General features: G+C 39.7%; 1 protein-coding gene across 2 annotated transcripts; it reads left to right on the forward strand.

Moving 5' to 3' along the window:
• The first annotated feature begins 120 nt into the window (after window positions 1-120).
• KATNA1 (katanin catalytic subunit A1) lies at window positions 121-25,138 on the forward strand. 2 transcript variants are annotated; one of them, XM_072141319.1, is made up of 11 exons: window positions 121-306; window positions 6,890-7,053; window positions 16,244-16,401; window positions 20,007-20,190; window positions 21,882-22,003; window positions 22,962-23,067; window positions 23,275-23,433; window positions 23,769-23,895; window positions 24,151-24,285; window positions 24,513-24,639; window positions 24,777-25,138. In XM_072141319.1, exons 2-11 carry the CDS (start codon window positions 6,895-6,897, stop codon window positions 24,973-24,975), a joined length of 1,476 nt encoding a protein of 491 aa, XP_071997420.1. In that variant the 5' UTR covers window positions 121-306; window positions 6,890-6,894; the 3' UTR covers window positions 24,976-25,138. The 2 variants fall into 2 exon arrangements, with proteins under 2 accessions (XP_071997420.1, XP_071997421.1); XM_072141320.1 differs by lacking the exon at window positions 121-306 and adding an exon at window positions 7,653-7,683 and having other exon boundaries at window positions 6,914-7,053.
• Window positions 25,139-25,380: the final 242 nt, after the last annotated feature.

Consider the following 25,380-nt stretch of genomic DNA (forward strand, 5'->3'; position numbering starts at 1 on the left):
GCATGTATATATACATATATATTCATAATTGTTCTATTTTTTTGCTATTATACGGCCCTGTAATGCTTTAATATGACAAAAGAAGCGCTGAGTTGTATGCGGGCTCATCATGACTGACGTAAAGCACAGGCTTGTAGGACGCAGGAAGGGCGGAAGTGACGTGTTGCTCGGTTTGAATATGTGTGAAGGAGGAGGTGATATGGAGATGAGGAGACCGCAGGGAGCTTTGTAGTCCCGGCAACTTTCTGTGCTACTTCCCGGTCACGTCAGTCAGAAGGCGCCTGGGAGGAAGCGCAGCTGTTACAGGTGATGTATCCTGATACCGGGTGCCTGGTGTCCGAGCTACAGTCACTTGTACCTTGTCCATGTAACTGCGGGCACAGTGTGGCATTCTGTATATGGGCGCAGCTGGGCACAGTATGTGGCATCACTTCTCATGTAAATAACATGGGCATGGGACGTAATCTACCTCAGATTTTTCCATCCTAAGCTCACTGCTGTCCTATAGAAGAGTAACACAAATGCGGACTACAGATATATGTAATGTACCTGTGTGTGTTTACAGACAATTTGCATAAAATAATTGCCCCTGCCTCTGTGTCCAGGGAGATCATAGAACATATATGGACATCACATAAGTCATTTTAGTCTATGACCATTTAGTGCTGTACTTGCACCATATATGTCATCTTGGCATTTGGGGGCTAATTGCAGCACCCCTCTTAGTATACTCAGCAGAAGAATAACTATTTTGGGGGAATTGTTATGTTTTCTATTGTGTTATATCAACCAGTACTGATATATGAGGAATGTAGACTCATGAGGAATTGCCCCTCTGTTGTATATTTTGCGTTTTGGTTTTTTCACACCTCACCCTTTTGGTGCAGGGCATTGGATGGGCTGATGGTTTGGCATCTGGCATAAAATTTGTGTAAAGTGGAGCTTATATGAAGGTACAATAGAGGGTTCATGGACATCCATGGTGTATATAAGTGTCGTTCAGGATCTAGGAAATGTTAGGGACAGATACATGAATGCAGGGTCATAAGTGTATCAGTTAATTCTGTACACTGGTAGTACTGTGAAATATATATATGATCATGGTGTTCCAAGTCCCATATATATATATATATATATATATATATATATATATATATATATATATATATATATAATGACCTTTCTTTTTTTACAGATCCAGGGACAAACTATGTTCCCAGTACTACCAGTGTGCAGCATTAAGTGGTGCATGTGTGTGGTAGGAGATCCTGGTCCATACATCAATATCCTACAGCATGGTGTACCAAGTCCCATATATATATATATATATATATATATATATATAATATATATATCTATATCTCATGGAACACCATGCATTGATGTATGGGCCAGGATCTCCAACCCACCGGGACAATTGAACAAGTGAGTTTGCTCAACTCACCTTTGAGGCTCGTGATCAGGCTTCTCCATAATAGTGCAACAGTCATAGTCCGGGCCCTTCTTATCAGTATTGCAGTTAAGTTTCCCCTTCACAATGTTTAAAGAGGTGCCAGAGGTGACACTTGGAGCGCTCTCTGTGAGCACCCAAGCCATCAACCCAGTTTAGAGTTCACCTGACAGGACTCAAAGAATCTTCCTGCAGTCCCAAACAACTCAAGTTATGCTGCCCTCAAAGCTAATTCAAGCAACACATCCTTGGCTGTTTGGGACTGCCAGAAGAGTGAGAATGTGTGGAAAGGGCTGCGTTATCTTTGAAGGTCCTCCTGCTGGTTCCACGTTTCTTTATATACAGGGGAACCCTGAAGAGAAGATACAATGTCCAAAATTGCAATTCTTCTTTCAACTGTATTTGTGCTCTCAAGAGGCTGATACTATTGAAAGTTGTGGCAGAACAGAACTTGCTGCTTAAATACTGTGTTGGCACTTGCCACCACTTGTATAAGCTATTTATATGTTTACCTCTTCACTTTCAGGTGTCATGCACACAAACGTAAGCCGTTTTTGGGCCACAAACAATGGGACGGTGGTCCCTTGTTTGCGACCCGTGTGTGATCACTGCTTACAGGCTTATGACAATAGAAAATGTCTGCCCGGCACTCAGGTCATACACATGGTCATGGTCATGGGCATGAACCTATGGAAGTAAATGGGTAGGTGTGCTAACAAGAGCCTCATCCTACATTCATGAAAATGCAGGCAGTGTATTAAAAAGAAGGATGCACTTAAGTAGATTTAGGTGAAACATTTAGGAGATTTTTTTTTTGTGCACTTCTCTACTAGAAGCAGAAATAAAAGCAAGTTTTGTTTGTGTAACCTTCTATTAGATACGTCTATGTTCCAATGATAATTGTTTGGTTTGAACAAAGGGTTAACGTCATGAAGGCAATGCTTTTCATCAACCTATTTATTTGCTTTATGAGGAAGCTGCTTCATTGACTGTAGTAGAGGCGGGTCAGCGCCTCTCTCATAAACACCCGGTAGATGCCTCTCTCATCCTGTTGATGCATGTTTTCTGGGTGCGATATCATGGCAATGATAATTACAGTTGGTGCATATTATGAGCATGTGATCATTAGTTTATATAGAGAATTTGATTTTTAGATCATAAGAATAATGTGTAATGGAAATGTTTGCAGACAGAAGTATCTTTTGCAAGGATACTCCAAGGGTGCGTTCATCGGGCAATCATAAGACTATTCACAAGCGACTATATTGTACTGTTTTTCTTCCATTAATTGTAAAATTGACGAAAAAAAACAAATATTCAGCAATAAAGTCTGCTTATAAGAATTTACTCTAAATAGACTGGTAGATCCCCAGCTGTCCCACTGCATCACGTTCAGTGAGGATACAGTTACAAGTGCTGTTTTGAAGCCAATATGGTGAATTTATTAAAGGGGTTCTCCATGATCAGTAAAATGAAGAGAAGACTGTGGACTTTTCTCTCCCTATTGAGCACAATGCCGTGCATAGTATAGCAGCTGGGTTTGGTATTGCTTCTCGGCCTTTTTGACTTGAATGATCCCCGGGGGTGCCCAACTGAAAAGCTGGTAGTTTTTTCATCAACAATCGGTTTGTAAAGCCAGAGATGCCTCTGTAAGGCCTTTGGCGTGTGCACTAGCCTTTGCTTAAGGCCAGGCGGAGTAAAATGCACCTTTGCGGTGTGTGTCTCGTAATAAATGTGGCATCTATTGCTATTTGTAACATATTTTAAACTATATGCTAACTTCTGGTGTACATCATAGTTAATTTGTACAACAGAGGCTCCACTAGATTTGTGTGAAATATTGTCAACATTTTACTTGTGTGCATTGTGCCATAATTTGTGACTTTTTCCTCTGCACAGTCCCTTGTGGTGGGAAGGGAATGTATAAAAGACTCAGCTTATCATTTTTATCCATTTAGAAACCTCCTTTTAACAAGGTACGCTTATTTACACGGTATGCTTGTTTCACTAGACTCAACAGACCGCATGCGTTCCGATCTGGGAAATCCCTTCAACGCATGAAGCGTTTTTCTTGGACGAGTAACGTGTGAGGCAGGGCCTTTTAGTATATCCAGTGTGTATTACACCAGTGGGGGGGGGGGGGGGGGAGGGGGGGGGGGGAGATTAGACTAGCTTTATCTTAACTTGCATCTTAAATTCCCACATTCTTTCTACTTTATTGCAAAAATATATTAGCATTCTAAAGCAAATGTGCACCGTGAACCTCTGCTTCAATGTAGAATGAAGCTGCTATCGTCATAATGTATTTACCAGCACACCTGCATTGCACGTGCACTGGTAGGGCTGGATGTTCAGTTGTGGTATGTGTTATGTACTTGTTCCTGTTGCATCACTTTGAGTCATTGGCTTTATAATACTATATTATTATTGCATTCTACTCACAAGCTGTTACTCAGGTTGGGGAAGGTTCGTGTTGTCTCACTAGTTCATTGGGCTTTCCTTCATGGGCTACTATTAAATGTCAATCCCATTTTGTAAATTTTTTGGCATTTCTACAGAATATAATGTTATCAGGTTTATTTCACATCTGCGTCCGGGCTGCCATGTTTGTTTTGGGAGAACGCATAGGAAACTAAGGTCTTCCGTTTACCTTCTATTCCCCATTTACACAGTGTACAGAGTGTTGCCCTCCTTTTTGTATAAATAGTGGAAAAATGCGATGCCTGCTCAGCTATTTTTTGTTTTTTAACAATGGAAAAGGGATTGGAAACTGTTGAATGCAGGTGTGAACTAAGCCTAACCCTCACACATCTGCATCTAGAACTGCAGTCCCTCTATTCCCATAGGGCGCGTGAGAACACCATGCAGAAGTGAATGGAAAGAGACTCAAATTTCAATCCCCTAGTGATAAAGATTATTTTTAACTCTTTACTTCACAATTTTACTCAGTTTTATTGCTGTTTTAGCTCCTATCACTCAGTGATGATCAGTGCAGGGTGTTATGATCCCTCTAGTTCTGTGAGCTGACTGTGTGGTTAGGTTATCAGGTCCAGGTTTATCTACACTTTCATTTAGCTTCTGAACATTGTACTAGTATCTGACAACTAGAAAAAGAGATGAGACAGCTCAGAGGTGATGAGATCCGTGAGTTGCCTATTACATACAATGTCAACTCTCCTATATCTCTGCTATTCCATAACACACTAGATCTGCTGTGCCTCCCAAGATAAAGAACTTATCTGCCTGTAGCTTTATACTCCTCACACTGCTGCCAGCAGGAAGTCAGTGGACGGGGCTAGAGTGCAGGGAGCAGAGAGGGACTCTGCTCCACGGCCTTCACACAGAAATCCAAGATAGCTTCCCGACCCCAAGTCAGAAGTTACAAGGTCGTGTCTAGGGGCAACTGAAATTGTGTACACCAAGACTGATAGAGACAGGTTGGACTTATATCTGTGAAATGTTGTATTTTTGTTAATAACAGTGAATTAGAGAATGTGTTATTTTGTTATCATGAGTACATTTAAGAAACTTGTCTTCTTGGGAATACACCTTTTAAGCTGTTTGTACTCGGCCTGCCTAATTTACTAAAGGCTCCGCCAGAAAATGGCAAGGGCTGCTCCTGTTTTTAGACCAGATTTGATTTGGGTTAAATCTGGAAAACTTCGTACTAATCGGGGTGACCACTGGACTTCCCTTTCAGATTTAGTAAGAGGCCATACTTCTCAGTATCTCCGGTGTGGTACACTGGCAGGAGGGGCCAATGAAGGCTGTTGTTTCCAACACCAGCGTTAGTAAATCCCACACCATAATGTGAATGCAGCCTTCCTCTCTTCAGACTGTCAGCTCCTGGCGGCCCTGTCATCCTCTATGCAGTGTGATGTTAGAGGCTAAAGGCAGGGAACGTCTTGCATGCCAATAACATTTGATCAGCGGCACTAAGAATCACAGTTCTTGTGTTACTCAATAGTGTTGTGGCTTTAGGCACCTCAGAATCATGAAACTACAGCAGATACAGTTGGGAGAGAGCGCTACATTTACATCTCCCCCTTCTGTCAGTAACTTTAAAGGGCACCTGTCACCACGTTTTCACAAATACAGCTAGTGACAGCGTCCTATTACTTAAAGGAGTTTTCCCATCAGGGTATTTACATTTAATTTAATTCATTTGCTATATGTAAACATTTCTTCTATTGGATGTTAATAAAAAAAATGTTCTTCTCATAAATGTAAATGTAGTCATGTTGTTCCTTTGAAATGAGAGAGCTTCTCCGCATACGACCACCTTACACTCTGGCAGTGATGGCCAGACATGCACTACTAATCCCTGCGTGACCACCTGGATTCACAGGACGGCTGTAGGATATGCAGTAACTCCCTGACATTTCATATACAAAAACTTTTGGAGTCTTTGTGCAATCCCTCCAGCAGAGGTGGCCGTATCCGAGGAAGCCATCTCGTTTCTAAGGGACCATATGACTACATTTATGAGAAATTATCTTCACATAGGAACATTTTTTTAATAACCTCTAATTGAAGAAATGTTTATGTATGGCAGATTAATGAATCTGAATGTGAGTGCCGAGACAAAAATACCCCTTTAACTGACACCCTTCTTTTAGCTAAAAATTCTTTCCTTCTCAAACCTTATCAAATCACCTTTGTTATATTACCTGGCATCAAAGGGGGCCTTATGCCTCCTCGTTATTCACTACTTCATATCATGTGACCAGAGTGATGTTAAAGGTCATTATGCAAAATATAACCAATATATGTAGCTGATCACATGAAATCACAGCAGTTTCCATGGAGGATGGGGAGGAGTAGAAGTCAGTGGAGGCATGCTCTAATTTCATGTGATCAGATACCTACATGGGGTACATATTGCAAATGTAAAGGGTGTATGACCTACAATTACATCACCTTGGTAAAATGACATGAATGTAACACAAGTCACCATGTAAAAAATTTTACAGTATTTTCTATAAGTAAGCATAGCTTTATATGTCTGTAGCTGAACTATGGCAGATGGTCCCTAAGTATTAGTTCCATACATCTGCATGTCAGGCACAACAAGGAGGCAGGGCAGTGCCTCAGATTTGAGACACCCTGCTCTTAGTCAATAAGGGGTGTGGTTCACTGGAAGCTTCGGAGAAAAAAAAGTCCTGTCTTGTCAAGTATGCTAATTTGCATATCAGAAAATTGGCTGTAATTAAGGTATGGTGCCTCACTGGCAGTTGATGTGGAGAGTACTTGTAATCCATTACCAGCAGGTATTGTTTGTTTTCAGGGTAAAATTCTGGCAACACCTCTTCTGTAATTGCCCAAATTTGTCCTCGTCGAACAAAAGAATGTAGGGACTTCAGAGAGCCCTGAATGAAGGCAGCATCTGTAAATAAATGCATTTAAATATTTAATTTGCATATTTTTTTTCTTTTGCAGTCGAAATGAGTCTACTTATGATAAGTGAAAATGTGAAACTAGCTCGAGAGTATGCTTTGTTGGGTAACTATGATTCTGCCATGGTTTACTATCAAGGTGTGTTGGATCAGATGAACAAATATTTATATGTTAAAGACACATTTCTTCAGCAGAAATGGCAGCAGGTAAGAGGACCCTTCCATGATCGCTTGTTATACAATGTTTCTATTGCATTACTCAGCTTGAAGTCAAAAGATAACTTTGTTTTTTACGATTTTCTTCCTTTGCTAAAGTGCTTCTCTCAAACATTTATCAGTAAACTACTATGTAAATAAGTATTTAAAGGAAATCAACCACTGAAAAAACATTAAAAAACCTATAAATACTCTGTCCTTCGCTAAGCTTGACATTCTGGGATCACCTAGAAAAGAAAGTTAAAATTAGCAGCATGGAGTGCAGGGACGAGATGTCTGGCGCTCCGGCCTGCTAATTCTGCACGTCCCTGCAACTTCCTCTCCCATGCTGGACCTATCGCATTAGGTCACCTCCCACTCAGACCATGGGAAAGTGAGGTGTGGGGGCGTACATGATTAGCAGCCTGGAGTGTTGCCAATTTTAACTTTCTTTTCTAGGTGATCCTGGCATGTCAAGCTTGGCAAAGGACAGCACCGGGATCAAAATTAAGAGGTAAAAATTTTATATTTTGTTATGCCTGCATTCCTTGAAAATATTAAGAGTAAATAGACTGATTTTATTATTACAATTTTTTTATCCTCCCACATAGCATCATTTGAGGGGTTGATGTGTATCAGTAGGTAAGAGTATACTCCTTCATCCAGATATTGTGTACCTGCATGTTTTGTGTCATCTTTTTATTTTATTTACTTAGTTTTTCAGTTATTGCTGAGTTTAGTAGCATGGTCGTTGCAGTGATTTTATGTTCCTTTTGGAATCATAAATAATTATTAATTGTATCTAAAAATGTCCCCTGATTAGTTTCTAATGAACTATCCACATGGGGTCAGAATACTTCCCCCATTGTATATGGGGAATTGCACTATAATAGGAGCAGGGCAACTATATATACTATACAGAGCCCTAGATTTTGGCGCAGGAGTGGGGGGTCTTAGTTGGGTAAGTCATCAGCATCAAAGTCCGCCTAGTGGCAGAAAACCCTTTAAAAATTCAGAGGTTGGTGGCCCTGCACACAAGAACTTACAATCTGTGCAGAAATGGGGGCTGACATGATATGAAAGTGTCAATATCTGTATGTACGGACACATGACACATTTAAATGAATGCTGCACAGGGCTGAGGGTGATAATATAGGCAAGTTATTTTTAGGGGAACACATTTAGTTGAGTTTAATTGATAGCGTTTCTTGAAAAGATGTGCTTTTGGGGTGTGCTTAAAATTGTAAATATTTATTATCTGGGTTAGCGTATTCTAGAAAACAAAAATTTTGGTGGTAGGAGTGGGGCGTTTGAATTATGGAGGATGCTTCTGTTTAAATCTTTTCAAGAATGAAGAGTAGAGGTGGTGTTGAAGCCTGAGGATATAAAGGGATCTAACGCATGGAGGGTTTTGTGGGTAAAAAGTTTAAATTGCAATTTACAGTGAGCAGGGAACCAGTACATCCAGAGATCCTGCCATAAAATTTAGTATGAACAGACACACCAGTATGTAATGTGACCATAGCCTTCAGAAGCTTATGGACACAGCTTCCAAATTTTTCTGCAAACTTTCCGTCCAGTAAATTTTTGACTTTGTATATTTGCATGGGGTCTCAAAATACTATTCTATATTGCCTTCATTGGAAATATTTTGATTATTTTATTTATGTGAATAAACAAAAAATGCAGGTTGGGAATCCTGTAAAACCATTCACTTTGGAACAGTTTACATAAACAGACCATTCACTGGTCTGTTGATGTCAGATGCGCTTTGTAGCTTCTCTTGTGGCTAAAATATTTGGATTCTGAAGACCACTTTATTGTACAGTGAGCCTTCCAGAAAGGCTGGGCAATGCTTTTTGAAGCAGGGGGTAACTGGGAAAGGCTGGTCACCATGCATAATTGTGTGTTGGGCTCCATTACACAGGGTAAAATCCATATTGTTGTACCGTATTTTTCGGCGCACCATCAATAAATGCCTGCTAAAATAAGCAGTTCCTATAAAGGAAACATTATTGTGGGGGGAGATTTCAATGCAATCATAAACGCACGTTTAGACTCCACATGTAATGGTACCGGGTCAAAGAGGAGACCTTGTATTGATGAAATTATAGAGGCGGATTTGCATGATGTGTGGAGATATGAAAACGGAGAAAAACGAGACTACACGTTCTTCTCGAACCCACACTTGAGCTATTCAAGGATAGACTATTTTCTGGTGAGCAGACCATTAATAAATAAGACGGTGAAGATGGATACTCTCAGATCATTCTCCTATAAAATTGGTAATCTCAGTTGAAGGAACGATAGTTCTCGGTAGAACATGGAGGCTAAGCCACACAGTACTCAACAATTTTAGAGAAAGGCTAAAGGTTGATTTAATAAATTTTTTTGAAAAAAAAAACAGAGGGGTGCAATTCACCAACACTTTTATGGTGTGCTCATAAGGCTTTTTTTAGGGGGCATCTTAAAATGTTAAGTTCCCATATGAGAAAGGAAGAATGTAAAGAACGGGATGCTCTCATAAAACGCATTAACATCCTAGAAAAATGTCATAAACTAAACCCAAACAAAAATATCGCAGATATAATTACATATTTACGACAAAAGATACAGTTGCTATCCCTTAAAGAATATAGAGAGTTATTGCATAAACAAAAACAACATAAATTTGAAATGGATGGTAATAGAAATAAATTGTTAACACACAAACTTAGGAAAGAAACCATAAATGGCAAACTAGAAAAAATCATAACACCTGACGGGTCAATCACCTACGACCCTCAAAAAATCGTAGCCACCCTTCAAAACTATTATTCAGGCCTATATAACCTGGAGGTCCAAGGTACACACCTCATTAATGTTTTTCTCTATTCACTATCTCTACCCAGCATAAATCCACAGCAGAAACAGGAACTGACAGCAGATTTCACCTTAAATGAAGTCCAGACAGTAATAAACAACTTAAAAAAGGCAAAGGCACCGGGTCCGGATGGATTAATAAACGAGTACTACTCCCAGTTTTGCGATATCCTTAACGGAGACATGAAAATATTCTCAGCAATCTTAGCCGCAAGGCTAGCCAAAATTATCCCGTGTATAGTCTCAAACGATCAATCAGGATTCATGCCGGGCAGTCAAACTCGAGATGCAACCCGCAGAATAATTGACCTAATCCAGGTGGTGGAGAAGGAAGGGACCCCAAGTGCATTCCTGTCGATCGATGCTGAAAAAGCTTTTGACAGGGTGCACTGGGGCTTCCTGAAAGCAACACTGGTGAAATTTGGATTTCCAGCAGGCTTTATAAACATGGTCCTAAGCCTTTACGGCCGACCCTCGGCCTTTATAAGCGGGCTGGGGTTTTGTTTGCTATCACTAACGGTGTTCGACAGGGCTGCCCGCTTTCCCCTCTTTTATTTAATATCTCTATAGAGCCCTTTGCAGAGGCAATTAGATCGAATAAAAATATAAAGGGAATAAGTATAAGGGAATCGGACGACATAATTATCACATGTGAAAATCCGGTCAACTCGCTTGAGGCTTTTAAAATGCTTGCTGAAAAATTTTCACAGGTATCATATTACAAAATTAACGAAAGCAAAAGCCAAGTAATGGTCCTTAACGGAACTACAGATATAGAAAGAAAGATCAGAGATAAATTTACATATCTATGGTCAACAGAAGGTTTTCAATATCTAGGCATACAGCTGGCAGGTACATCTGAAGGTATTATAAAAAAAACCTATCAGAACTAAACAACAAAGTAAACAATATAATAAATCATTTGCAGAAATGCCACCTGACGTGGCTAAATAAAATAGCAGTGGCCAAAAGAAATATAATTCCCATAATATTTTATTTTATGAGATGGATCCCAATAATGTTCCCCAGAGAGGAAATAAAAAGGTTGCAAAAATACATTGACAGGTACATCTGGAAAGGGAAGCCCCCGAGGCTCCCCAGAGACACGCTCTTCGCCCCTAGATTCTTAGGGGGCATAGCCTATCCAAACTTAATGCGATATCAAGATGCCATATGCATAGAACCAATTAAACTTTTTTGGAAAGACATAAGACAAAAAAAATGGATAAACATAGAAGAGGAGGTATTAAGGAAAACTTCTTTAACCCCTTATCACCGACACTAGTTTTCAGCTCAATGACCAGACTCGATTTTTCCAATCTGACATGTCTCACGATAATTGGTTATAACTTCGAAACACTTTAACATATCCGGGTGATTTTGAGAATGTTTTCTCGTGATACATTGTACTTCATGTTAGTTATAAAATTTAAGTGATACGTTTTGCGTTTCGTTCTGAAAAAAAAAGTGAAAATTTGGCAAAAGTTTGTAAAAATTCTTCATTTTCCAAGTTTGAAATGTTCTGGTTTCCAGACAAGATGTAAAACTACCCAAAAAGTTTGATAATTAACATTTACAGAATATCTGCTTTATGTTGGGATGATATTTTATGCTTCCAGGCATTTTTCTAGGATGTTATGAGGTGCAGAACTTTAGGTGCGATTTTTCTTATTTTCATGAAAATTGCCAAAACTCACATTTTGAGGGACAACTCAGCTTTCAAGTGACTTTGAAAGGCCTAAATAATAGTAAAACCACATAAATTACCCCACTATAGAAACTTCACCCCTCAACATATGTAAAACAACTTCTATTAAGTCTATTAACCCTTTAAGTGTTTCACATGGGTTAAAAAATATGGACCTGCGATTTAGAAACTATAGAATTTTTTTGGAAAATACATTCATTTAGGCCAAAACTGACATTTTCATAATAAATTAAATGATGAAACGCACTGCAACGCTTGATGCCCAATTCCTCCCGAATGTACTGATACCCCATATGTGGTGGTAAACTGCTGTACGGACGCACGGCCAAGTATAGAATGAATGGAGGCGCCATTCACAGCAGATTTGTATTGTCACATTGTACGACCTGTAAATTTTTTTTTTTTTGGTAATGCGAACATATGAGGGCTTATTATGTACGGGATGAGATACAATGTATAGAAAATGTATTTTGGGAGTCTAAAGCTTATTCATGAGATTTTATTAACTATTTCAAGGGGGACACAAAATCGTCAATTTTTATTTTGGATTGTTAGCATTTTTTTTCCTCCGCTCACCGTAACGTAAAAATAATATTTTATCTTTATTCTCTGGTTCACTACGATTGCGGTGATACCTCATTTATATAGTTTTTCTTATTTTTGCTCAATTTTCCTGAGCAAAACCAATATTGGAGAAAATCGCATTGTTTTTACTATTGAAAACTTTTCAGGGCCATAACTTCTGTATTTTTCTGTTGTCAGATCTGGTTGACGGCTTATTTTTTGCGAAAACAGTTGTTCTTTTCAGTCGTATCATATTAGGGAACGTAACTTTTTTTGATCACTTTTTAGTACATTTTTTGTGATGGTGTTTGATGGAAAATCGTATATTATGGGAAGTTTTTCAAGTTTTTTTTTTATGTAGTTCACTGAGCGGATTCAATATTGATTTACATTTATTGTACAGATTAATACGGACGCGGTGATACCAAATATGTACGTGGTTTTTGTGTTTTATATACTTTATTTGCATTTTATGTGTTACTGGGGAGATTATGGGACTTTTATTTTATTTAATTATATTATAAAAAGATTTAATTTTTTTTAAACTTTTTCTTTTTACATTTTCTACTTCTTGGCTTGAATAAGCGATCATCCGATCGCTTATTCAAGCCTTTACACTGCAATACACTTGTATTGCAGTGTATAGTGTAAGTAACTGAGCATGCTCAGTTACACACAGCCGGGTCCTGCCAGGAGGCGGAACCCGGCACAGAGAGGAGCCGACAGCCCCGGGTCACTCGTCGGAACCCAGGGCTGAGGCAGGAGGGATCGGATCCCCCGGTAAGCACACCGGGGGGGGGGGGGGGGTCCGATCCACGGGGGACACGCTTACATGCCGCGGTCATGCTTGACCGCGGCGTGTAAGGGGTTAAACACCCGGGATCAGAGTTTTTCCGATCCCGGGTGTTGGTGCCGGGTCTGGGCTGTGATATCACAGCCCGACACCGGCACCAGCGAGACCCGGTGTCCCGAAATCTTCTTCTGACACGCCCCCGTAGAAAGGCGTACGCGTCAGAAGAAGTACCCTTAATGACCGCCGTAAAAAGCCGATACGGCGGTCATTAAGGGGTTAAAAAGTTTAATAATTGTCGAGTGGCTAGGGAGTTCCATTAACTCACTCATACTAGACTCCACAAAAGCAATGTTAAAGGCATGGCATTTTTACCATTCACAAAGAAAAGGGTTGTCTCTGGGGAGACAAGAGGTCAAGATAGAAGTATTAAGTCTATGCCTACCAGATTTGTCACTGCTTAAATGGAACCAAGGGAACTTCTTTTCAATAGACGACATCTTTAAGGAGGGCACTTTAATGACTTTTGAGGAGATTCATCAAAAATACAACATTCCTAAAAACGAATTCCTCAGTTATAAAAAAAAAATAGAATCATTTTTAAAATCAGATACCATACGAAAAAAAATACATATGTATAACTCAAACTTACCGAACTTTATAAAATTTCTGAGTGCTAGGAATAAATATAGAGGGGGAATTTCAATAGCATATAAAGATATAATCACCGCTAGCTATTCAAATAAACTAACATATATGTTAAAGTGGGAACTGGACATAGGGAAGACTTTCCCGTTAAAAGCTTGGCTTTCTTCACTAAACGAGGTACAAAAAAGCCTAAACTGTCTGAACCATAACGAAGGTTATTATAAGATTATTTCAAGATGGTATTTGGCACCTAATAGGCTAGCAAATATTTATGATAACTATTCCAGCTTATGCTGGAGAGGGTGTGGAGAATCGGCTGATTTTCTCCATTTATTATGGAGCTGCCCGGTCAACTCGAGAAAATCGAACTATTTTTTTGTTCGCCGTATAGTCCAAAAATACGGTATGTCTGCTGCCTAAGGGTGCAAGTACACAGTGCATCCCCACAGATGTAAACTGATTGCCAGACTGTACCCCTTATTGAAACAATAGCAAGTACAGGTGCACGCTGGAGATTGGTGATACCAACCATCTACCTCCCTCCACAAGGAAGCAGAATGCATTGTCAATGTAATGTGTTATAGGGTGCGTATGATGCTGTCTCAACGGAACCTAATTTGGTAACCTAAACATTCAAGATGATTAGAAACTATTCTGTTGCCATTCTAAGCCGAAGTTGCATTATCCAAATTGAAGATACTAACTAAAGAGGGAGTACTCTGATTCCAGGTCACTAAAAGTGGGTGTTGAATAAAGTAACTATTGAGATTTTCATATATTTTATACATTTTATTGTACCATATATTGCTCATCCAGAAGACCTCTGAGAAGATTACTGTAATAGCCATGGCAATGATAATGTGCTTGAACAAGCTTTTATTTATTAGACTGCTGTGTTTCAAGTTTGTTTGTTTTACTATAGTTGTTATCATTCCACCCACTTGAGTTCATTCACCCACTCTTCCTGACAAGCGTTTAGCATGGTTCATCGCATGGGAATGTGTGTGTATGATTACATGTTCCGACCAGCGAAAGTCATCATTTCATCATTCCATTCTGTTGTTTTTAGGTTTAAAACTGTAAATGCATCTAAATAATATGAAACATGCAAATTGGTTTTCATAGATGGAACAAGGAAAACCAGGCCTGTTTTGCTACCTTGTATGGCAGCGCCCATGCCATCAAGCATGACTTTCAGGAAGCCTAATGACATGATGTCGAAGTAAAGCCAAACCAGTATATTTTATTCCAGAAGGAACAGATTCCCAGCTGTAGACAACAATGTTTCCACCTAGTTTTGTCTCTTCAGTACAGTGTAGGGAACTGGTTTGGCTGAGTGAGTGGCTTTTGATTAGGCTCAGGGAGGAAGAGTTTTCCTTAAGGAAATTTTGTCAATTATGGCGCCTTGTAGGCTTGTGAAAGACTTATAGCCATTGATGCTCCACTACGGGATTCTGCATGTTTCCCAGAATCCCCTTGTGGCGCATCAATGGCTAGAAGTCTCCTCATGCCTGCAAGGTGGCCTTAATTGGAGAACTCTTACTCACTTACCCCTTCCAAAATGATATGTTCAACTTTGAGGTAATCACATGGTACAAAAAAACTTCTTTACTGGTGAAACACTTTTTTTTCCCCTATAATAAAACAAAACTTCAGCATAAATAAATACATTTGTTGTGAGTTTTGAATGTTAGCCATATTCCTTCTTAGACTATTCTGATATAATAAAGGGATTAACAACCATTATTATTAGCACACAAACCTGCTTGGATCATGGAACATGGACTCTGTGCTGGACACATTTACAGAGCATACTGTATTGGGGATGGGACTCTTCTTCTTCATAGGTACATGTGATGCAAGGAGCCGCTGCATAAACCTCAGGACAAAAGCACCTGACTGTATTCTTGTTATCAGTATGATGTGGGGGTACCGCGGATGCCTTGCTATGGTTCTTGGACAACTCTCCCTCGAGCAGTGTTCAGTTTGTAAAGTACCTTTTATGACAGTATACATATGGGAAGATGACATTAAACATGCTCAGGAAGTTCTTGAGGCAAGAAAAAATGCCTGCTGTCTCTAAAGACCAGTTTTGGCCCTACTTTATCTTCAAACGTCTGTGCAAAGAGATAAATATATTTCACCACATGGAAACTCCCTACTGCACAGTAAGTTTTGCACAAAGTGGCCTAAAATATTTTCTATACACTTGTCTTGTTCCATAGTACAAGCAGTCCCCTACATCCGATCTTAGATGACCGCTAGTTACAAACAGACCTCTGAATGTTGGTAACTTACTGTACTTTAGCCTTGGGCTACAATAAACAGAATTGTGCCTGCAATTCAGCTTCATTGGTTATCCTGGTTCCAATCCAATCCTGGATGACAATCCAACATGTTTAAAATCAAATTGTCACAGAAACCAAAAAACTTGTCAGGGGTTACAATTCTAAAATATACAGTTCTGACTTACATAAAAATTTAACTTAAGAACCAACCTACAAAATCTGTCTTGTACGTAACCTGGGGACTGGTAATGTCCAGATGCTGCTTGTGCCTATGGCTGATAAGTGGCATTTCCTGCTGGTTGTGATCATGGATTTGTGACCCAGTATTTATCTGATTGACAGGTTTGGCATGAGATCAGTGTGGAAGCTAAACATGTGAAGGACATTATGTCCACTCTGGAAAGTTTTAAATTGGACAGCTCTCCTGTGAAAGCGGCACAGCATGATTTCCCAGCTCAGGATGGAGAGGTTTGGTCATTACCTGTGCCTGTGGAACGAAGGTGAGTTATCAGTACATTATCACACTGTATATATAATTTAACTATTGGCTAACATTGTTGTGATTTTTGGCTCTTCATGCTGTATATGTAGGTACTTTTGAACCTTTTTTGGGCCGTATTCTTAGGAAAAGTTAACGGTTCTAGATTTGTAGTAGATTTGAGTTCCAACACCTTGAACTCCCTAATCCAGGTGTTCACAGCATTATCACATGGGCTCCACAGGTTCCGGTTGAACTTCGTTTTTGAGGGCTATTCCATCAGAAAGGGTCTTGAGCAGATTGCTTATGCGTTTCAACTGAAACATGTTCAGGAACAAGCACCAAGTGCATTCCCCTTTCAAGATTGCAAAAGACTTGGTGCTGGTTACCGATCACGTGTTTCAGTTTAAACACATATTTACGATGGGGACAGGCCCCTCTATTCTGATTGAATTTTGTGTTAAAAAGCAATTCAACTAATTCGCCCAAAACATGTGACTATAGCCTGTGGCACAGCTTTGTTGTTCTTGTTGTTCTCTGGCTCTGTTGGTTTTGTAGAGGCTGAGACTGCTTATAGTAGACAGTAGTGGATTATTACTAGAGGTGGTTTAGGCGTAGCCCAGGGCCCATAGCAACCCAAACTACCCACTAAATTTTATACCTTTGTTAGGGGAGGATTTATGATATCCTCTTTCAGTGTGCGTCAGCCGTGTGTTCCAAATCAAAAAAAACATGTGTGCACGTCACAAGGAATGACTTGGACAACGACTGATTCAAGTCTCGCTCATGCTATCGCCCTGGGCAAATCGGCACTGGGAAGTTTTTTTTTGTGCAATCAGTCTATATAGAAAAGTAGAAAAAAGCAGGAGCATACAGAGCATAACATATCAGGCATTTTCTTGATTGGAGAGCTTCCCTGCTGTCTCACCACAGGGAATTCCTGAAATTCCTCAGCCTCGAAGTTTTAAGTGCGGTCCACGATGCCGACGCCATCTTAAAATGTATTCTTTGTTACAATTATTTTTTTGGGAAAATAAGACAAGTAGAAATGTCAGGATTTGCTCTGTCAGCTAAGTTTTCCTTTACACCTTAACCGATGAAATCCTCATACATCTATTACTGCTCTCAATACAGATGTACACAAGCCATTTCAAGACGTTTTGCTGGTTCTCCGGGGGTCCGGACACCTGAAAGTAGGCAAACAAGACACATCCTCCATTCTCCAAGAAGCTTGATAGGACTATATGTAGGAAGTGAATTCCAGACTTGTAGGGGCTATAGACCGGTGGTCTGTGTGGGGGTCTGGAGCATATGCACAGCAAATGCCTCCTTGCAACTAGTCCAGAACAGCTTATATTTTTCCTTTTTTTTCTAACATATCTTCAGGTGTGACATTGACTGGTCAGGGAATACAACAAAATACTATAGCCGTACTATAATAACTACAACTATAGCTGTACTATATGAACTAAAGTAAAGACATTGAACAGATATTGTAGTGTTTCAGAATGTGTGCTGCTGAATTGCAACTTTCTTCAGAAGTAATAAAATAATGATGCTTTAGCAAATGTGCTGGAAAAATTCTTGGCATATATGTAAAAAATATCCATATGCCTCAATTGTCAAAAGCCAAAGGAAACAATTGGGGAAAATAAAGGAAATCTTACTCTGAAGTTGTCTCGGGTAAAATCCTCAAGGCGAGAGGAAAGAGAAAAAAAGTGCAAACCCTGGTATAGTGTATCGGAGTAAATCGGCATGAACGCATTACTCACAACGTTATCTTTTATTACCTCCGGCGTCATTAGCCACATTTTTTAGTCCAGGATAAGTAAATGTGTCCTTGGACAACATCCTTGGATTCGGCTAAGCCGCTCCTTACACTCTCCGGATACACCTGACTCTCTTCAACACAGTCTTGTCTGAAATCCCACTCATGGGTGTTGTGAATCAGCTACTGTGATTTTGAGGTGGCATCTACTTACATAAGCTCTGTGTGTCGGCTTATGGGCAGGAGAGGAAGAAGACTTGATAAAAAGGCCAGAGTCAGAGGATTCAAGTGTAGAAATGGGGAAAGAGCTATGACAGGGCAGTTCTCCTCAAGTTGCGTCAATTGGACCCACAGGATATAAGGTGGGAAAGTTGTAGATAAAGATTTAGAAGTTATTGGAGTACATTGTGGGAGAAGATAAGTTGGATTAAGAGGTTAAATTTGATGTGCCAGGTTTTTTTAATAGTGAAATTCTCACCTTGCGTGGTTGTTAGCTTGACACCATATGAAGCACATAGAAATTGGGTTGGAATGGAGTTGTCTTAAATGTTTGTTTTGAGAGTGTTTCAGATTTGCCACCCACATATTGGAGCCCACAAATATAGAGGTATCCAGAATCGCCTATCAATAGGTTTTACTAGATAGATCTTAGAGGATTCCTTTGGGCAACCAATGTTTCTGCGCTTAACAAAGTACACAGTCAATACTACAGAGTGTTACTACTACAAAAACTACCACATTGATGTTCCTTAGACATCGGCTTAAAGGGGTTTTCCCACAAAAGAAAATTCTCACATCTGTATCCCCAGTGATGTTAACACAATAAAAATCATTTTAACCCCTTACTTTACAATTTTACTCAGTGTTATTGCTGTTTTAGTGTTTATCTCTCTCTAGGCTGGTCAGTGTAAGATTCCAGGGTGTGGGTGTGGGCCTCTGAGCAGACACATTACTGTATTATCCATTTAGTTCTGTAGGGTAACAATGCGGTTACATTATCAGGGTACATGTGTAAATACACTTTCATCTGGCTTCTGACATTGTACTGACATTCTGACACATAAAGAGAGAGAGATGAGACAGATGAGAGATGCATGATGCCTATTACACATAGGCTGACAGACACAGGCTGACAGACTTTTACTCTGTGAGCTCTGCTACAGCTCACAGATATGTGTCTGCCTCCCCCTTCCCCCGGCTCACTTATTTCCTTGTAGCTCGCAGCCTCTTTCCTCACGACCCCCTGGCAGCATGCGAGTGTTATGATCTCCCACAGGGGGCGTGTCTACAGACATTCAGCGGAGAGGGACAGAAATCTCATCTGCAGGCTGCAAATACAAATCAAAGATGGCGGCCAGGCCCCAAGTCACAAGGTATAGGGTCGTGTCTAGGGGCAACTGAAATTGTGTACACCAGGAATGAAAGGTTGGGCTGCATTTTTGTTAATAACAGTGAACTAGAGAATGTGTTATTGTGTTATCCTGAGTATATGTAAGAAACTTGTTTTCATGGGAATACCCCTTTTTAAGTAGCTTTCACTAGTTACAATGTCACCTTTAACCCTATCATATCCATGAGCCAATGTGAGTTGTGAATTTAGATTTTTGCCACGCCCTAAAAATTTGGGTATACCTTTCTGTTGTATTTGATTCAGTTGGTTCTGTGAATGTCCCCCTTTGCAAATGACAGGGACCAACTAAGTGATTGTAACCAGTAACTTAGTAAATGTAACTTAGATTAATATGAACTGGAATCTTGTCCTACTGTAATGGATGTAATATTTATTATACGTATATTGGCCATTTGTGCATCCCATTGTGAATAATGCTTTCCACTGATAAATCACATATATGTTTTAGGCCTTCTCCTGGGCTCCGGAAACGACAGTCTGCCCAATTCAGTGACAATAGAGTGCATAACAATCGCATAAGTGTAGCTGGAAAGGGTGCAAATCCCCCATCTGCAAGAAATGTCAACAACCAGAAAGTAAAACCGGCCAGAGCGCGAGAAAAGAAAGATCCACTACAGAAAGTGAAAGAGAAGGTAACTTCACCATCTTAAACTATTGTTCATCTGACTATAAGCTGTATTCTATTGAAAAGGAACTTTCTGTTAGAGCAAACACTAGCACTCCCAGCAAACTGAAATAAACAGAATTAAGCCTCATGCACATGGGCCACCGGATACACCGGAGAGTGGGGCTTTCATTATATGCTGGCACATGATGCGCTGGTGTATGTTAAATAACACAGTAAGAAGTTGTTGGAATTGAATAAAACTTTCTATGTGTGAAAGTAATCCTATATATGACCACAATGTTTGGAGCAATGGGATAAGTTTATTAGGAAAATTGTTAATCTGATTAAAATATCAATTAGTGTGAGAGACAACATATGTGAGTACAGGAGGTCTTGCACGTATTGCTGAGCTGTTGATATCTCTAGTATCACTACTGGAGGTTGACTGTCTATTGTATGTGATGGCTCTCCATATCACCACAGCAGCATTTGGGAAGAGGAGGGTTCATCCAGTAAGGAGTTATTCACACTAACATGTGCCCACCGTACCGTGGCACGCGGCTCCGGGGAGAGAAGGAGGGGATGAGCGCCACTCACCCCCGCCCCTTTCCATAGAAAAACATGGGGTATGGCGCCGTATTGCGGGGGGACATGTCCATCTTTCTCCCGGCTAGGGAACGGTGCGGTGCCGCACGTGTGCTGGACCGTACCGTTCCCGCGCGGCGCCGTACGCTCATTGCCATCTATGTTGGACATATATCGGCTGTGAGGACAGCTTGAGGATGCGCTTGTAAGTGCAAAACAGCCCGTCCCCGGGCCCCGCACCTCCCTGTACTAAGCACCTGAAATAAAGAAGTTTATGCACTAGTTTATCTGGTGAGTGCCGCTTGCTTTTTCCCTTCAGTTGAAGACTATGTCGGCCGTATATATGTCCCCCGTACGGCAGTGAGTGTAGCCTAACAGTAATTGGCTGTGAGTGGCAGGAATTTGGAGCTTATTTCTGAATTAGTCTGGGCAGATACCGTGGTGGGAACCTGTATCTGCTTGGTCAACAACAAAATATTGGAGCTGCTTTTGTTTGTTGGCAAATCAAATGATCCTCACTACCGCTGGTCTGTGTGGGGAGTCTGGAGCATATGCACAGCAAATGCCTCCTAGCAACTAGTCCAGAACAGCTTATATCTTAAGGCTTGTTTAGAAGGTAATGATCTCTCGCCAACATTACACTACCCAAAAGTAGCAGTCTTCGGGGGCCTTTTATATAGGACTAGAAAAGCACTTTTAAGCCAAGTTGCGGCAAGACCAAGCGCCCATGCGGTCAGAATGAGGTAGGTTACAACACACAGAAGACAAACTTTCCTTGGTAATGCTCGGTTATGGCAATACTAAGGAGGGAATTTTGTTTTTTTTTAATTATACTTAATTAAATCAAAGTTCCGTAATAAAATATATCCAAGCATCAGGATATTTCATTGCTGGCTACACATTTGCCTTCATGGAAAAAGAAAATGGATGAGAAAACAAAAAATAATGTGGCTTTATGTGGTTTTTAGTATGGTATTAGGAATTTTGGTGAGCCGTTCCTTTTTAATGCTATAAAGTATATATTTGTTTTTATTTTGTGTACACGCTTTATATTTTTACATGGGGTTGTTTCTATAGCTGTTATATCTCTTATTGTAAATGCAGAATTTACCTTTGTTGTTTTGTCTGTAGAACAAGTCATCTGCTGATGAATCTGAGAGTGAGCCCAAGAGATTTGATGGAACTGGGTATGATAAGGATCTTGTAGAAGCTTTGGAAAGAGATATCATTTCACAGAACCCCAATGTTCGATGGTAAGTAAATCCGTTCTATGCCTAAGGCGGGACCCAAGTATCATAGTGATATATGATGCAAGGAGACCCTGCTTCTCTGTGGTGCTGCAGTGCCTCAGCGCTCTGCTGTGCTAATCCTGGTTATAGAGTGGCGCTGCTGTTTTGTGTTATGCTGCTCAGAATCACATCCACTGAACTTTGGTCAGTCAGTGAATTCCAGCCAGTACATGATCTTTTTGTTTTATTAGTAGCCAGAGTACCAAAATAAGTTCACATTCCAGTCTCTCCTGCACTCCAGCCATTTTTATAGTATTTTAAGAAACAAGGCCGTGGGGTAGTCCTTGGACTCGGTAGAGTGTCCACAAAGGGCTCCCCAAGGCAAACACTAACTGTAAGAACCGTAAGGTAAATTATGGGAGGGTAAGTGGGTAGCATAGTAGTGGGAGGAAGGAATGGAGGGTGGGGCGGACGGGAGAGTAGACAAAGGAGTGAGGACGTCCAGGTCAGGGGGGGCATGATCCTTGTTTAACTGACCTACCACGTTCATGTTTTTCTAGCTTATACTTACATTCACTGTAACACATTGGGGCAGATTTACTTATCCCTTCTAATATTTACACAAAATGGTAGATTTATCTTGGCGCAAATGGTATTAGAATTTGGTGCAACATTTTAGTTAAAACTTAACACAACTTAATGTTGGTTTACTTTTCACTAAAATGTTATGGAAAGTTTGGAGCCCGTTATTGCATTTATAAATGCCCCACTGCATTAACCCACACCGTGCAAGTCACATTCTGTTTGCAAAACAAGAACCAAAAAGTTTTTTTAGAACAATTTCAAAGGATTTGGTGCAAGTTATGACATTCTGCCACATTTTGAGTAGTAAATCTGTGCCAAGATATGTTGTCTTGTTATCTCAACCTGGGAATGTTGTCCTTATGTGTATCAGCACTAAATCTAGATGTTTTCTACATAGGGATGACATTGCAGACTTGGAAGAAGCAAAGAAGTTGTTGAAGGAAGCTGTAGTTTTACCGATGTGGATGCCAGAATTCTTTAAAGGAATCAGGCGACCATGGAAGGTGAAGATTAAATCTGAATTATACAAATATTTGGGGTGTCATGCACATGATGTACATACATAAAGAGTTCCCAGAGACTGGGATGGGTTTTTCGAAAATCCTTTACATATTTCTGAAACCCCCACTTTTTGGGTCATAAATTGTTTTTCCATAAAGTTTTTTATTTCTCTTTTTGTGTCATGACATTTACTTATTTCCGCTCTTAAGGGTGTTCTGATGGTTGGACCACCAGGAACAGGAAAGACTCTTTTAGCAAAGGCTGTAGCAACAGAGTGCAAGACTACATTTTTCAATATTTCATCTTCTACCCTTACATCCAAATACAGAGGAGAATCTGAGAAGCTTGTCCGCCTTCTATTTGAAATGGTAAGCCATGAGTTTGAAATTCCCATAAAGTTTTCGAATTTGTGGTTCCTGACAATGTGTATTGTTATATTAATTTATTTATAGCATTATTATTTTTTGTATCCAAGGTTTTTATTCCCGGAATTCCCCTTTAATGTTGTACTGTCACTCTATAGCTGTGGTGTCCATTACTCTTGTTTCCTTTATGGAAGATAAAAGACACCTACTACTGATAGCACATGGAAGGGCTCTGTTTACCATCAGCACTTCCCATAGACTTGCATGTACACAATGTTTCCCTTTACCATTTCTTTTAATTCCTTATTACTGAATTCTGACTGTTCTATTCACTTTAGGCACGTTTCTATGCCCCAACAACCATATTTATTGATGAAATTGACTCAATATGCAGTCGGCGTGGTACCTCAGAAGAGCATGAAGCCAGCAGAAGAGTAAAAGCAGAGCTTCTAGTTCAGATGGATGGTAAGTATTGCATTCTACTATGTTTAATTAAAAAAAAAAATTGTTGTCCGAATTTAGGAAAGGGGTTCTACAGTTTTCGATTCTCAACCTCTCTAATCTGTTTTTTTATAAAAAAAAAAATTAAATCTGTGGCAAGTGGAGGGATCCTATTCCCCAGAATAGATCAACATTTGGTTGATCAGTCAAACTGTTTTCTGAGATTGTTATGATCACCAGAGAAATGCATTAAACAATATAATCATCCTCCCTTTTTAGGTGTAGGCGGTGCTTCAGAAAATGATGATCCATCTAAAATGGTAATGGTCCTCGCTGCAACCAATTTTCCTTGGGATATTGATGAAGCTTTAAGGAGACGTTTGGAAAAGCGTATCTATATTCCTTTGCCATGTGGTAGGTGGACCTTTCTTTGTAGTGGGCTATCAGTCACAACAAATGTTTTTATGCTTTTCAGTATCTATTAATAATGTCATTTGATTGTTGTGTATATTGGGTGATAAAGGTGTATTATCATACATCTGTGCCTTTATATAAATGTATAATTTTCTGTTTATCACTGCATTGTCAATCTATAGTCACTTAGTTTTTATTATTAATAGGATGTCATTTTTTTTTCCCAGCTAAAGGAAGATCAGAGCTTTTGAGAATAAATCTTAAAGAGTTGGAGTTGGCAGATGATGTTGATATTGACACCATAGCAGAAAACATGGATGGTTATTCTGGTGCCGATATTACCAATGTATGCAGGTAAGCGAGCGTTAAATATTTTTATTGTGGTCTTGCTACAGACTTGCCTATGACTTGCTAAGCCACCATAATAATATATTTATTAAATGGCCATATAGATAAATTAAATAATCAAATAAATGCACATATTTCCACAGAGATGCTTCATTGATGGCAATGAGAAGACGTATTGAAGGCTTAACTCCAGAAGAAATTCGCAATCTTTCAAGAGATGACATGCACATGCCCACTACCATGGGAGACTTTGAAATGGCATTGAAGAAAGTATCCAAATCAGTGTCTGCCTCAGACATTGAAAAATATGAGAAGTGGATAGAGGAGTTTGGGTCCTGTTAACTTGACTGTAAAACTTGAAAAAGAAGAAATCTATCCGCTTCAAGTCTTAATTGGTTCTAGTTTGTATCTCTGTAGAGTTTGGCACTGGTTGCTGTATTTTTTTAAAATCCTTTTGTAAACTGCCATGATTCTTAAGCTAATAAAAAAGCACTATTTGATTCTACTGTGTGGTGCATTTATTGTAATCTGTATACCAGTAGACCCGTCTCTTTATTTTCACTGACAAAACCGGAAATTTTTGGGGAGGCATTACAACATAAAAATGGTTTAGTTTTTAATTGTCTGCTGTCATTGGCACAAAGTCGGCTTCCCGTTTAGTTTATGGGATTAAGTGTTGTCCTTCACTCATGGCTCAGTTGAATAGTTGTAGATGTGTATACATTTCATTGGTATTCTCTTACCATA

This window comes from Engystomops pustulosus, chromosome 3 (genome assembly GCF_040894005.1).
Source record: "Engystomops pustulosus chromosome 3, aEngPut4.maternal, whole genome shotgun sequence".
Classification (NCBI taxonomy): Eukaryota; Metazoa; Chordata; class Amphibia; order Anura; family Leptodactylidae; genus Engystomops; species Engystomops pustulosus.

What these genes read in the sequence shown, in the direction of transcription:
- KATNA1 (XM_072141319.1), top strand. Translation starts at nt 6,895, where the DNA reads ATGAGTCTACTTATGATAAGTGAAAATGTGAAACTAGCTCGAGAGTAT. An exon ending in TTCAGCAGAAATGGCAGCAG is followed by an intron (nt 7,054 to 16,243) that starts GTAAGAGGACCC and finishes TCTGATTGACAG; the next exon opens with GTTTGGCATGAGATCAGTGT. An exon ending in CCTGTGCCTGTGGAACGAAG is followed by an intron (nt 16,402 to 20,006) that starts GTGAGTTATCAG and finishes TATATGTTTTAG; the next exon opens with GCCTTCTCCTGGGCTCCGGA.